This window comes from Herpailurus yagouaroundi, unplaced genomic scaffold (genome assembly GCF_014898765.1).
Source record: "Herpailurus yagouaroundi ecotype Mexico unplaced genomic scaffold, PumYag 210, whole genome shotgun sequence".
Taxonomy (NCBI): domain Eukaryota; kingdom Metazoa; phylum Chordata; class Mammalia; order Carnivora; family Felidae; genus Herpailurus; species Herpailurus yagouaroundi.
This window is the reverse complement of record NW_024412441.1, coordinates 783,449-797,717: the sequence shown is the minus strand read 5'-3', so window position 1 is coordinate 797,717 and position 14,269 is coordinate 783,449. Positions and strand designations below refer to the sequence as shown.

The window sequence follows — 14,269 nt, the reverse complement described above, 5'->3', positions numbered from 1 at the left end:
CAATGTTGGGGCTCGAACTCACAACCCCAAGATCAAGAGTCACATGCTCTATTGACTGAGCCAGCCCGGGACCCCTGAAATTCTGGGATTTATTTTTCACTTTTCAAAAATACCTTTCTAGGGCCTCAGAAGCTAGATTTTCATATTTAACTGGAGTGAAGTTAACTATGCCCAAATAACTTACAAAATTAAAGATATTTGTAAAACAGCGTTACAGAACGCAGCTTTAGACTCATGTAATAATTTTAGTGCAATTTACTATTTTTATCTAAACTGTTACATCAGTATCCTTGAAAGTTTTCTTTATTAGTGTGTTTATGCTATTTTAGAGATATTTTTTATACTTTTATTTCAGTTTTGTAAAAATGTATTTTCCTCCCCACAGAATCCAACTTTTCTCATGGTGCAGTTTTGACAGATATGTCCAGGACCTCAGGCATTTCAAGCCAAGCAGACTCCTACTATTCCTCGTCTGTGTCCATCTCGAGTGCGTTGTCACATCATACTTCAGCCATACCTGCAATGGTATCTCAGCCTTCAAGCTGGTCTTCAGGGGCCCACCCCACCTCACGCTCAGTCAACACAAATCCACTGAGTAGTTTTTCAACGGGGACACTTTCCTCTAATTCACAAGGTGTCTCACCATATCTGGAAATACCTCTTGTGAGTGATTTGAATGCCTCTAATGCTTGCATTTATAACAATGCTAATGACATAGGCAGAATGGAAGCATCATCCATGTCATCAGCTGATTTATATGGTATTTCTGATGCCAACATGCTACCGAATTGCCCTGTGAATATGAATGACAGCATGAGGGAGTCTGATAATCCAAGACTTGTGAGCATGAATCTTGAAAACCCCTCATGTAATTCAGTGTTAGACCCGAGAGACTTGAGACAGCTCCATCAGATGTCCTCTTCCAGTCTGTCAGCAGGCGCCAGTTCCAGTACTACGGCTTTTGTTGCACAGTCCGAGGCATTTGAGGGATCTGATTTCAATTGTACAGATAACAGTATGATGAATGAGTCAGGGCCATCAAACGGTACTAATCCAAACAGTCATGGCTTTGTTCATAGTCAGTATTCGGGTATTGGCACTATGCAGAGTGAGCAATTGAGCGACTCATTCGCGTTTGAATATTTTTAAGGTAACTTGTGCGATTTAAATGGTTACTCAAGATTTAAATCCTTTGACATGTTTGTAACCATTTTTATGTTACCTATATAGATACAGTATTTTATATTTCTCTGAGACTATAACATAGGGTTTTGTTTTGTTTTGTTTTTCATTTAAAAGATGACAGTTCAAAACTTCTTTATCAGAGAGAAGTATAAAACTTTGGGGATGTAGGGCCTTCCTCTAACAGGCAGGCGATCTTGGCTCTGGAGCTCCTTGTTTCGCTGGCAGAGAATTTGTCAGGATATAATGAAAGATGAATCTTCAGTGCTGAAGCTACAGCTTGAAAGAGAGGGATGAAATCATATTCCTAACTTCAGGAAGAGGAGGAAAAATTCCAGCATTTACAGAAGACTTTTGCTTCAAAGAGTAGATAAATCTACACAGACTGAACTTCTAGGCTAGGATGCCCTATAGAGTCTGACATCCAATGAAGGTTTATTAAACTAGCACATACTTCAGCTTAGGCTAAATCATTATTTGACATAAGTGTATAAAGTACATGTTAAATATTGAATAAAACCAATTTTCCCGTTAACCCCCCCCCCCCACACACACACACACAACTTTGGGTATATTGAATATAAAGCTAGAAAGTACTATAAAAGGACAATTCTGAAATGGAAATTTAAAAGGGCCTTACTGTTTCTTCTTTTGAAACATGTGACCTGATGCTGTGTGTGGTGCGAATTCTGTCTTTAGAGTCCTATCCCATTTCCCCATGACAGAATGAGAAGGTGAGAGAGAGCAAGGCTCTAGTTTTTCCAAATATACTTTTTTATACTTCTTTTATATTGTATTAATGTATTCTTAGGTAAATGAATTAACTGATATTTGCTTTTAAGCAAATTTAAGGTGAAACCTGTAATGACTATGTCATTGGAAAAATGAATTACTTATTATTTTTGAGACCCATGGGCCAAGGTGACCCCTAAGGGGTTTTCTGGAGTTTCTTAGATTTTTTTTTTTTTTTTTTTTTAGAGAGAGAGTGAGTATGAGCTGGGGGAAGGGGCAGAAGGAAAGAGAATCTTAAGCAGGCTCCACACTCCTTGTGGAGCCCAATGCAGGGGTTGATCCCATGACCCTGGGATCATGACCTAAGCTGAAACCAAGAGTGGGATGCTTAACCAGCTAAGCCACCCAGGTGCCCCTGAGTTTCTTAAATTTATATGTAAATCAAAAATCTTTAAAAATTTAACTTGGACAGAAGGGAGTTGAAGTGAGCTCTCAAGGTAGGGGAAGTTCTCTACATTTCGGACTTAAATCCCTACCTTTAGAATTGCTTGTGATTTTAGCTTTACATCCATGTCTTTAAGGTGAAGAAGTTTCCTTAGACCTCTCTTCTTTCTTGTTTCCTGACTCACTGTGATCTCATCCAATTTTGTGCCCTCTTCCTAAATTTTACCCTTAGACCTATCCCCTGACCTCCAGACTTGGAGCTTACATTATGCATGCAAAACCGATTATTTGACATCTCTGCTCAGAACCTAATTAAAGCTCAGACTCGACATAACTAAAACTGAGTTCTTGATCTTCCCTCCCAAATTTGCTTCTCCTTCAGTCTTCCCCAACTTAGTAATAGTAATGCCATGCTCCTAAAGTTGCTAAGGTCCAAAACCATGGAGTCATCCTTCATTTTTTATCTCCCAAATCCAATCCGTCAGCAAATCTGGTAGGCCCTGCCTTCAGAATATATCCAAAGTTCACCACCTCTTTTGACCTCTACTATCAACTTCCTGTTCTAAGCCACTATCGTATCATCTGCCTATAGCCTCCAAAAACGCTCCTACATCCTTGTGCCCCTACTGTCTATTCTCCCAAAAGTAGTCAGAATAATTATTTTTAAAACAAGTCAAATTGTCAGTCATCTGCTCAAACCATCCAGTGGCTCCCTACTCCCACACAGGGTAAAGACCAAAGTCCTTAAAATTAGCAGCCCCACACTCCCTCTCCTGTCTCATCTCTTACCGTTTTCTTTTCCTCATTCAGCTCCAGGCATTTGGAGCCTCCCTTCAAAAACACCACTTCTCATGCCTCAGACTCTTTGTGTTTGGTGTTTTCTCTGCCTTGCCTGTTTCTCTCTGATACATGCGTGGCTCACTTCTTAACAGCCTTTGGATTCACTCAGCTGTTACTGATCAAGGCCTTACTCAACTATCTACACATGAGCACTCCATGCCCCCTCTCCCTTATATTGGTCTATCGTACTTATCAGGATCTGACTTTACTAAGCATTTGTTTATTGAATCCCCAGTTTGTGGAACAGTGTCTGCCTCCTATTAAGCACCGAGTAATTATTTCAGAGTACTACTACTAGAACTTTCAAAGTGTAGTACTAATAGAATGTTCAAAGTATTATAGAACTTTGTTTTTTGAAAGACCAGCTCTAATTATTAGATGCTTAGGATTTTTTATAATTGTTTAATGTGACATGGGGTTTATGTCTGAATCATGTACCTTCAGGTCAAGGATTAATACTGGTAATCCAAATTGTTTGAAAGCAGAGCAATCCCAGTGGCAAAATGATGGTAGAATTTAGGCAGTAATAGTAGTTGTGATGGAATTGTCATGATGCTAAGTAAATAGCTTGTCAAAGACTTAGTCTCTTTTACAACCAGAATCTCCCATAAATATTGAGCATGTTCCGAGCTAGAAACAGTGTGTCATTTCACTTACGTAGTGTCCAAGCAAACCAATAAAGTTTATTGGAACAATCAAAATGGGAAATGTGTGGATGTCATGTAAATAAAAATTCCGAGTTGAATGATCCTGGGAAATGAGAAGGCGAGCAAATCTTGACTTGAGGTCTGGATAGTTTAGGAAGCAGAAGAAAAAGAGTAAACACACAAGTACCATTGATATTTCTCAGAAATTTGATTTCAAATCAAAACATTTGTTATGTAACTTTAAAAACCATAAGCATATAGCATACTTTAGAAGTACTTAACCAGTAAGCAAGGAAAACTTGGAAGGTATAATTCCTTTTTTATTCAAATTATGAACCCAGGATATCTCCAGATAGTGGTTCATAGGTGCTGAGTTTTTTGTTTTTTTTTTTTAAAGAGAATCCTATAATTTTATATTAATTAGCACTGGCAAGCTTAAACACAGACTGTTAGAATATCTAAGTGGATTTTCATTAAATAAGCAATTGACTTGTTTCGCAGTTTTGGATTTTTTTCTGTGTAAGCCGCATTAAGATACTGCAACATCTGTGTTTAGAGTATTTCCAATGGATTTCTCATTTTTCAGGTGCTATTTACTGATTGTAGAATTTATTTAAAAAAAATTTTTTTTCAATGTTTATTTATTTTTGGGACAGAGAGTGACAGAGCATGAACGGGGGAGGGGCAGAGAGAGAGGGAGACACAGAATCAGAAACAGGCTCCAGGCTCCGAGCCATCAGCCCAGAGCCTGACGCGGGGCTCGAACTCACGGACCGCGAGATCGTGACCTGGCTGAAGTCGGATGCTTAACCGACTGCGCCACCCAGGCGCCCCTAGAATTTATTTTGTAATTTAAAAAGAATTTGGCAGCCTGCTTCTCCTTGATCTCTAAATGTATTTATGCTCTCACATGTAGTTTCCAAGGAAAAGGTGCCCTTCTGCCTTTCTAAATGAACTCTACTTGTACCTTGGACTGTCCTCTATCTCCCGTCTTGTTTTTGTGTCCTCATATCACCATTTAGTGCTGGTTTTCTTTGTATAAATGTGGTAAATGTCTTCTCTAGTCTAAAAAGAAAGGAAACAAAAATCTTTCCTACCAACTTCATGCCTTTTCCTTCACATCTGGGCTTGGGAAATGCTTTCAGCCTCCCATTTCCTCAGCTCCCATTCTTTGGCTTACTGTTTCATAACATTCTGGGGAAAGGGCCAGTCACTGTCCTTTTCAAATCTAGTGTCTTTTTGTCAGTCCTCACTCTGCCTGACCTATTCATAACCTTCTTCCCTATTGGCCACTCCCTCCTTGGATGCTCCTCCCAGGTTTCTGTGGTAGATAAGATTCTCCGAGGCTGACATTTTTTCCAGAGTCTCATCCCCAGCCCTCATTTGGTGCTATTTTTCCCCCTGGGTGGCCTCATCAATGCCCACGATTTCAGCTTTCTCTCATGCTGCCCACACTTACCTTTATAAACTGGCTCCCCCTTTGGATTCTCTACTTTCATTAATGGGATTGCCATTTACCCTGCCAGCCAGAATAGTTAATAGGAACTTCAAAGTCACATTTTATTCCTTTTCTCCCTCCCTCACACTCATACTTAGTTATCTGGTCTCTTTAATTCTGCCTCATAAAAATGACTTGCATTTTTCCCTCCTTCCTTCCTAGTGCTTTCTTAGTATAGGTCTTCATTCCTTTTCCCCAACAAGAATCTTCTGTATACTGTGGTTAACGATAATACCACATTCTCCTTAAGCTCTATTATGTAGCTGGCATTCCTTGAAAAATCTCTCAGGCTGCCAGGCCTCCATGCCTTTAACATACTCACTTGGCCTCTGCTCTTCGGCAACAACACGTATCCTTTTTTTTTTTTTTTTTAAATATAAAAATCTGTATTTATTATAGTTAGCATAAAACATTTTTTGCATCAATTATTGTTGTAATTTAGGCTGAGTAACTCCAGCTATTTTGCTGCTGTGCCGAAGTCCTCTTTTGAACCTACAACGAAGAGCCTGTAATACTTATGGAAAGCGTTACCATAGCAACCTATATTGATGTCACAAGCTCAGGCTTCTGACTTCATTGCATAATGCAGTAGCAACTGGGTTTGCAGCAGAAACACCCTGCTAAAGTACCTTGGTTCACAGCAAAGGGGACAAAGGAAAACAGCAAGATATAGGGAGTTGAAAGAAAGGAATTACTAATGCCTTGTAGTAGGTAACTAGCTCACAAAGATGAAGAGGACACTTTGAAATTAAAAAGCATATAGGGGCACCTGGGTGGCTCAGTCACCCGGGTGGAACCTGGGTGGCTCAGCAGACCCGGTGGCATCCGGCTCAGGTCATATCATGGGTTGGGGAGTTCGAACCTTGTGTCAGTCTCCACACTGACAGTCCAGAGCCTGCTTGGAGTTCTCTCTCTCTGCCCCTCCACCGTGTGGGTACCCTCAAAATAAACAAACTTTTTTTGAAAAAGCATATAGCTAGAGTTTTTTATTTTTTGAAACAGTAATGGGTAAAGGACATGATTGATGTCCTAATCTTAATTTTAATAAAAATGTGGGGAACTCTTACATCAATATGTCATATTATATAGCTAGATCTATTTAAGCATGTTTTTGTATGTCTCAGTGAAAGATTATATCTGTTAATGAGTATTATGCTTCTTATACTGGGTACATTAAATCATCAGTGTTTATTTTACCATGCAAATATTCATCCTCATTAGAAGACAAGTGAGTGACATGGCTTTGCTCATTTAAAATAAAATAAAAATTTGCAATGATAACCTTTTTTAGACAGGCCTGATCTTTCCATTGGAGCCTAAAGCCTGTTCATTATGTCAGTTGGTCTAGATTTCTATCATAGAGTGAATTTCCGAATTGAGATTTTGGAATTTGGAAAGGCATTTACACTAATAAACTTCCTCTCCAGAAACTAAACAACACATATCCTTTAAGACTGGGCTTCTCCTCCGTGAAGCTGAGTCCTCCCCCAGTTGAGACACAGCTCGGTGCATGCGCCTGTCACCAAGATCCTCTCAGTCAAGTACAGTCCTTAAAGGTTTGTCTCATTTGGCTTTTGGACTCTCACTTGGCACCATCCGTGGCATCGTTGGTGTTGAATAAATGGTAGCTATTCATTAAAGAGGGAAGGATAAAACTGACAGGATTATAAAATGTGGACAAGGATATGATTTTTAAGGGGAAAGGTTACTTAAGCTGGTAGGAAAAGCAGTGATGCCAAGATTACCCAGCTTGTGAAATACTTTACTGTCTGCTTCCTATACTGTCAACTGTATTAGGTAGAAACTTTAATAGTTATTAGGATTGCTTCACATCTCTGACCTTGCTCCTTTTCTCTGCTGTATGTGGCAGTTTTAATCTTCTACGCATTTCTTCAACACCGTACCCTTGCACAGACACTCCAGTATTAATGTAATAAATCACATGGCACATTTTTTAAAGTTTATTTATTTATTTGGGGGGGGGGCAGGGAGAGAGGGAGACAGAATCCCAAGCAGGCTCTGCGCTCAAACTCATGAACCATGAGATCGTGACCTGAGGCAAAATCAGGAGTCAGATGCTTAACCGACTGAGCCACCCAGGCGCCCCTTTTTTCCCTCACAGAGCACATTTTTTTATGTCTAATGTGCAAAGCACAGTGTTAGGTGCTAGAAATGAAACAGGTGATGGAGATAAATCTCCTGCTCTCACAGATGTCAGTCTTTTTCTTTTAAGAGGTAAAATACTCTGCAAAGTACAGAAAGTGGACTAGTTTTAAGTGTACAGCTTGATGAATTTTTACATATGTAAACAATCATTTCCAGTATCCCAGAAGTTTCCTCCATGCCCTTTCCAATGTACCTATATCTCAAAACCACTATTCTTATTTCTGTCATCAGAACCTACTATTATAATGGCCTTTTAAATTGGTAACTGGGTTTCTCTAAAAGCTGGGTTGTCAGTTTTAAACCTAATGTTTCAGAAAAAAATTTGTCCATGTTAAGAGAGACTTGGAATTGGTGATCTAGGCTGCCCGGTAGTGCCCAATAACTTGTTATATAATAGGGGATTAAAGAAATTGCCACGTGATGTTAAATAGCTTGGGAAAATGCAAAGAGTAGGGACTTTTTTTGTCGGAACATCTAGGTGTGAATTTTCAGCTCTGCAACTTACAGGTTATGCAATATTTAACAAATCATGCCTTCTGTGGGCCTCTCTTCAGATATAAAATGCAGATAATACCTTCTTTACCTACCTCACAAGATGTGTTGTATTAAATAAAATAATGCACAAGAAACTAAGTAGTGCTAATGAAATATTAATAAACCAACATCTATGTGTATCCTGTGGCCCTGAATAATCTCTAAATCCAGACATTCCTTCTGTCTAATATATGGCAGAGTGAGAACTATGGAGTAGATTCCTTAGCAGGAACCCTGCGATGGGTTTCTCTTTAGAGTGACCATCTGTTGTGCCCAGATCTGGAGGCTGTTCATTTGGCCTTACTTTTAACGGAACCATTTTCTACTATATTCTATTATATAGCAAACCTAAGATCATTTCCAGTTCTGAAATTCTAGGATCCTTAATTTATTTGCCAAAGTTGATTATGAGTTGGGAGTTGTAGCACTATCTTCCTACAAGGGAGCCTCATCATAGCTAACGAAGTTGCCACTGAAAGATTTCTGATCGTTTCCACCCCGCCCCCCCAGGGGTTGAGTATGAAAAGGGCAAAATTAGGATGCTTTTCGTAGCACACAGAATAAAAAATTTCATGCTATTTAACATAAGCCCAGGAGTGGGCAGCTAATGAGAGCGAAATATATGGTCTGTGTCTGATCTTATGCCTTTGTCTAAGATTTAGTCAAATTGCTATTTTAACTAATACATCTTAGCAGAATTTAAAGCACAGACTTAAAATCATTGGATAAGATTGAATTTCAAAAGTAATTGTAATTTTTTTCATGATACAAAAGTATAGGTTAAGAAAAAACCTTTATGTCCCCACTACTGTCACTAATAAATAAAACACAGATAAAAATTTTAAACATTCATTTCTCCTAAAGATTTTCTAAATATGTTTCATTTCGAAATGTCTATAGCTTTAGGAAAAAATACCACCTGCTAGTAATTATTTAGAGGGGGTAGAATTTATCATTTGTCACTTACCACTCATTTCCACTTCAGTTTACGATTGGACTTTCAAAAATTTAAAGAATCTTAAAATTTTAAAGAATTGAAAGAATTAAAAATTTTTCCTTAAATAGTTATGTGTGAACAGTAATAATAATTAGTAAATAATGGTGCTTCAGTAAATCGAGTTTTCAGGGATATCAGCAGAGTAAATAAAATGTGTTTTTGATAAAAGTAAACATCGTGGCTGTTTTTCTTATTACATAATCAAAACAGTGTAGCTTTTCATAAAATGTAGTAATAGAGAAGATGGGAGTATTTGGGGATCTACTTACGGAATTTAGTCTCAGGAGACTTCATTGGGAAGTACCATGTCTAGATGAACCCTTTATATGTTTTATGTTTTAAAAGACTGCATTAAAGGGGCACCTGGGTGGCTCAGTAGGTTGAGCATCTGACTCTTGATTTTGGTTCTGGAAATGATCCCAGCACCATGGGATCGAGCCCCACGTCAAGCTCCATGTTGAGCATGGAGCCTACCTAAGATTCTCTTTCCCTCTGCCCCTCCCCTGCTTGTGCTCTCTTTTGCTTTCTCAAAAAATAATAAAATGACTTTAAAAGAATGTACTTAAAAATGGTGTTAACTAGTGAATTACCCTTCTTAGGGGCTCTAAGAAATTTGAAGGCACTGTAAAAAGTGGTTTTTGTTAAGTTCTCGGGTATTCAATTATTTATGTTAAATGTCACATCAAGATGTAATCATTTGTAAAATGTCAAGATGCTTTTTGTTGTACAGAATATTTTATTACCTTTGTAATATCTTTGTATACAGTGATTTTTTTTTCATGGTAATAAATGGAAAAAACTCAAAGACTTAAAATTTTATTGTGTTGTCATTTGACTTAAACTATTGATGAGATTTTGTTATTTATAGCATCCTCCTTGGGAAAGGTAGTTGGGTTGCTTAGAAACATTAGGCATTTTTATGGAAAGCTATATCTGAATATACCTGCATATGTAACTGTTCTGTGAAATGATAATTTTTGTAGAGTACTAAAATGCATTTTTAAAAGATTTTCATTTTCTGCCTTCCTGACTTATTTCCTGCCTCTCTCCCTTCCTGTATAATTCAGGACAAAAGTCATTCACTTATTCTGAGCAAGGTACAGGTAAGTACTTTGCCACAGGAGGCAAAGGTGGTGCCCCAGTGTGGGACTGCTGGGTGGAGCCCCAGTGTGGGACTGCTGGGTGGAGCTGAAGGAGAACATTTGAGGGTGGTAGAGAGGGGACTTTCTGGGATCTGGAATAAGAAATAGGAGATTGGTTATTTAGGAGGGGGACTGATCTATCAAGTAAATAAATAAGGCTAATGGGAGCCAGATTTCTGTCAGAGAAAGGTATTACAAATATGAAAAGGGAGAAAACTAGAATAAGGTTGGAATTGGAAGTACTGGTATACAACTCCCAATTTTCAATATGTGTAAAGTAATGTGTTTGTGCGTGTATGCATTTGCATTCGTAAGTAACAAATTATAACCTGTCAAATAAAACAGGAAGCCACAAATCTACAAGAAGGGAAACTTCTACCTTTCAGTGGAATGGTAACCAAGAAATGTAAAAGGAACGGTGGAATTAGAAAATCAGTATTTGACAAATCTTCAGTAAATGCTAAAATTAATAGATGAAAGTGTGATGATCTCCTTATAAGATACTCATTAATTAAAGGGAAAAAAGAGTAACTATAAAAGTGGAGGAGCCTGGCAGACACTACCTTCATTAAGTGATTAAAATCCAGTTGTCAGCAACTGCACAAATCAAAATTGTAGAATACCTGATAAGATGCAAGAAGTAATATCTCCTATGGTACTCTTGCGAGGAAGGTACAACCTGAGTCTAATAATAAGGAAACATCAAGCAAACCCAGATGTAGGAGCAATCTACAAAATAACTGACCTGAAATCTTCAAAAATATTAAAGTAATGAAAGTCAAGGAAAGACAAACTTTTCAGATTAGTGGAGATTAAAGGAACGTAACAGTTACATGCAAAGTGTGATCCCTTGCCCGTGAAAGTCACCGTTGGGACAACTGGTGAGACTTAAGTGGGGTCTGTGGATTACGCAGTCGTAATATCTATGTGAACTTCTGAGTTGATGGTTCTGTTGTGGCGAAGAAGAATGTCCTTGTTTGTAGAAATTACACACTAAAGTATTCAGGGTGATGAAGCATCACTGGCTCAATGGTTTAGGGGGAAAAGGTTCTTTGTACTTTTCTTGCAACTTTCCTGTAAATTTGAAATTATTTCAAAATGAAAATAAATGAATATCATAAAAGCGGTATTTTTTTTTCTCCATAATAAAAAAAGCAGCACCTAGGGGGCTCAGTCACTTAAACATTTGATTCCTGATTTCTGCTCAGGTCATGATCTCACAGTTCGTGAGTTTGAGCCCCATGTCAGGCTCTGTGCTAACAGTTCAGAGCCTGCTTGGGATTCTCTCTCTCTCTCCCTCTCTCTCTGTCCCTCCCGTTTGTACTTTCTCTCTCTCAAAATAAAAAAACTTAAAAAAAAAAAAAAAGGAGGGGGGTACCATTTCAGAAAATCCAAAAAGCTTGTGTCAAAGCTCATTCTCTTTATGTGGGCTTAATAATCAAGGATAAAGATCCAAAAGAAAAGATCAGCCTAAGTAAAATGTTTTTCTCTTTGGAAATGGAAATTTAACTTCCAAGTTTATTTCATATAACTTGTTAATGTCACCAGTTACCTTACTTGGGATATTTTTTTTTTCTTTTTTTCTTTTCCAGGTATTCAGAGTTGTTTTTCCTCAACTAAATCACAGACTGTATTTGGAACAAAGAAATACTAAGAAGTACAATAGGCCCTTTCTTTAAGTGTTATTAAAGACTTCATTTAAACAAAACTATGAGGGGAGATCACAAAACTAAAAATAATTTTATATGGGCAAAAGTGAAACTATAGCACTCATTACTTAATATTCCCAGCTCTGCATAACACAAAGACCTAACGTTAACTTTTAACAACCTGTGTCTCATAATATATGAACATATGGAATAAATAAAGTATAAACAGCTAATGTTTTTGCTTAAAACTTTGCATGTCAGGAATAGAAATTTAAGAAATAGAAATCTGTTAAGGAAGTTCTTAATTTTTCCAGTTTGGAGATTCCACTAAATTCAAGGCTGAGCCACAAGAAACATGCAAAAGACTATCTCCCAAGTTATTTAAATCTTTTGTGGCAAAACTTCCCCAGAAATGGAGAAACACACAAAATTTCTTACCTGTTTATCAGAAGTTTATTTCCATTATCCCTTTCTCACTTTCTGGCATTGAAAATAGTGAAAAAAGTTTTTGCTAGTATTCACATACGGAACTTCATGTCAATTAATTTTCCTGATTTCTAAAATGAATAATACATCTTGGCATCTATGAAGTAGGTTTAATGAAGAGATGGAAAACAATAATCCAATACCATTCAAGTCACATGTGTTTTAAAATAAGCTCAGATAGTTGAATCAGGGTGACAAATTATACTTAAATCTCAAATTTTAATGAGATTGCTGAAACATTCCTCTTAATGACCCATCCATTTTCTTTAGGTTTGGCTTATTTCCTGTTCTCTCTTCATAGTACCAACTTACTAACAAATGGTCATCATATGAGATCATATGAAATATACTTGGGCTATTTTTTTGGTAAGCTCCTTGATTTGGCATCTGAATTCTAAAAGTCAATTCTCATGGTTAGTGCATTTAAATGACATTCTCAGGTGCCTCCTTTACACAGTGGGTGCTCAATAACAAGGTTTATTAAGAAAGGACCTTAAAGACCAGGACACTTCAGTTTTAGCCCCTCCTAAGGAAGTAACTAACAATTTTAGACAAATCATTTAACTTTCATTCTTTGGTTTTCATATTTATAAAATGGAAATGATGAAATCCTATCCACTTGATGCAAATGTGTGAAATTGGATAATATATTGAAGCACTCTGGAATATATCAGATTGTTTAGCAATCTTAATTTTTCAAAATCTTATCCCTGGGTTTGAAATTACTGAAGGCACTTGTGTCTCCTTATTTAAAAGATTTATGGAAGTCTCTTACCAGGGTACACCTCAATTCCTAAGTTTCACTTTCCCTCCCCAGGAAAGGTATTGATTTTTTTAGGTTGTCAAAATAGTAACTTGAAGTCATTAAGATTTGTGACAGATTATACCAAAGAGTACTTCTGTTGACAACGGCTTGCTTGAAGTTTACCGGGAAAAATATTAATGATGTCAGATTTACATTTGATATCTTAGGATATTATAGGATACTGTCCTGTGTATCAATCTAGATCTTTTGTCAAGATCATTTAACAAATTTAGAACATGATTTTGAAGGTGGTGTGTCTTGTGCAGGGAAATTGTGCTGAAAGAAATTCTAGCTTCTCAGATTATCAGAATGCATCCTGTTTGTGTACTTCTCTAAATGGAATAATTAAGAGAATGTTTCCATTATTCATAGTTTGGCTTGTGGGGGTTGGAGAGGGAACAAGAAAAATCACAAGATATCCTTAGAACATTTAACACAAAATATACACATATATAGATCCTGAGATGTTACAACAAATGTTAAAATATATAGATCAACATGATCCAAATGGTTTCCAAGACACTGTTATGGTGAGTAAACAGCCATCATACAGTGTATGCTGAACGGATGTCCACATCGTGCCACGAAAACCCTACTCTGTGTTTCCAAGTTTGAAAGCTAGTCATTCAGAGCAGGGGGCCAGTCAACATCTACAGACTAGAAGGAAGAAAACAAGACATTAAAACATTACTGTTCCAGTAAGCATTTGCTGATAATGCTTCTAAACTTAATAGTGTTAATATAACACAACAGAAGAAACTGCATTTGAAGAACAGTCATTAAATACCACAGTTCAACACTCTAAAATCCACATGAGGCCTTGAGATTCTTGGGCCCAAGGTCTGTTTCTGAATTCATAGAGTATTTGATTATCAGCCAGTTATTAACTGTACCTTTGAACAGTAAGAGACTAGAGTACCTCTAAATTTTCTAAATGTTATTTATGGGTAAAGTAGCAAACAAACTCAGGGAGCAAGACCAACTTTCCCTCGGAACTCTCAGCAAATTTTACTCTTCAGATCATTTTCATTTTCCCATCTTGCATTTAACAAATACTCAAGCAGTTTATACACTTATAGTGTTATTTGTAACCTAGCAACCAAATGAAAAATAAATGAATATGAAAGAGCGCCTGGAACTAGAAAAG

The 14,269-nt window shown here is 37.3% G+C and overlaps 2 protein-coding genes across 3 annotated transcripts in view; one reads left to right on the top strand and one right to left on the bottom strand.

The window, feature by feature from the left end:
• The window catches only part of REL (REL proto-oncogene, NF-kB subunit), a 35,244-nt gene extending 33,655 nt beyond the window's left edge, over positions 1 to 1,589 (top strand). Inside the window, exon 10 of the mRNA XM_040453645.1 lies at positions 386 to 1,589. Coding sequence (XP_040309579.1) covers positions 386 to 1,149 — 764 coding nt within the window. The 3' untranslated portion in view covers positions 1,150 to 1,589. The remainder of the gene's footprint in view (positions 1 to 385) is intronic.
• Positions 1,590 to 12,265: 10,676 nt separating this feature from the next.
• PUS10 (pseudouridine synthase 10) overlaps positions 12,266 to 14,269 on the bottom strand; it is a 79,169-nt gene continuing 77,165 nt past the window's right edge. For both annotated transcript variants that reach the window (XM_040453648.1, XM_040453647.1), the window contains exon 18: positions 12,266 to 13,779. In XM_040453648.1, the coding sequence (XP_040309582.1) occupies positions 13,741 to 13,779 (39 nt within the window). In that variant the 3' untranslated portion in view covers positions 12,266 to 13,740. The remainder of the gene's footprint in view (positions 13,780 to 14,269) is intronic.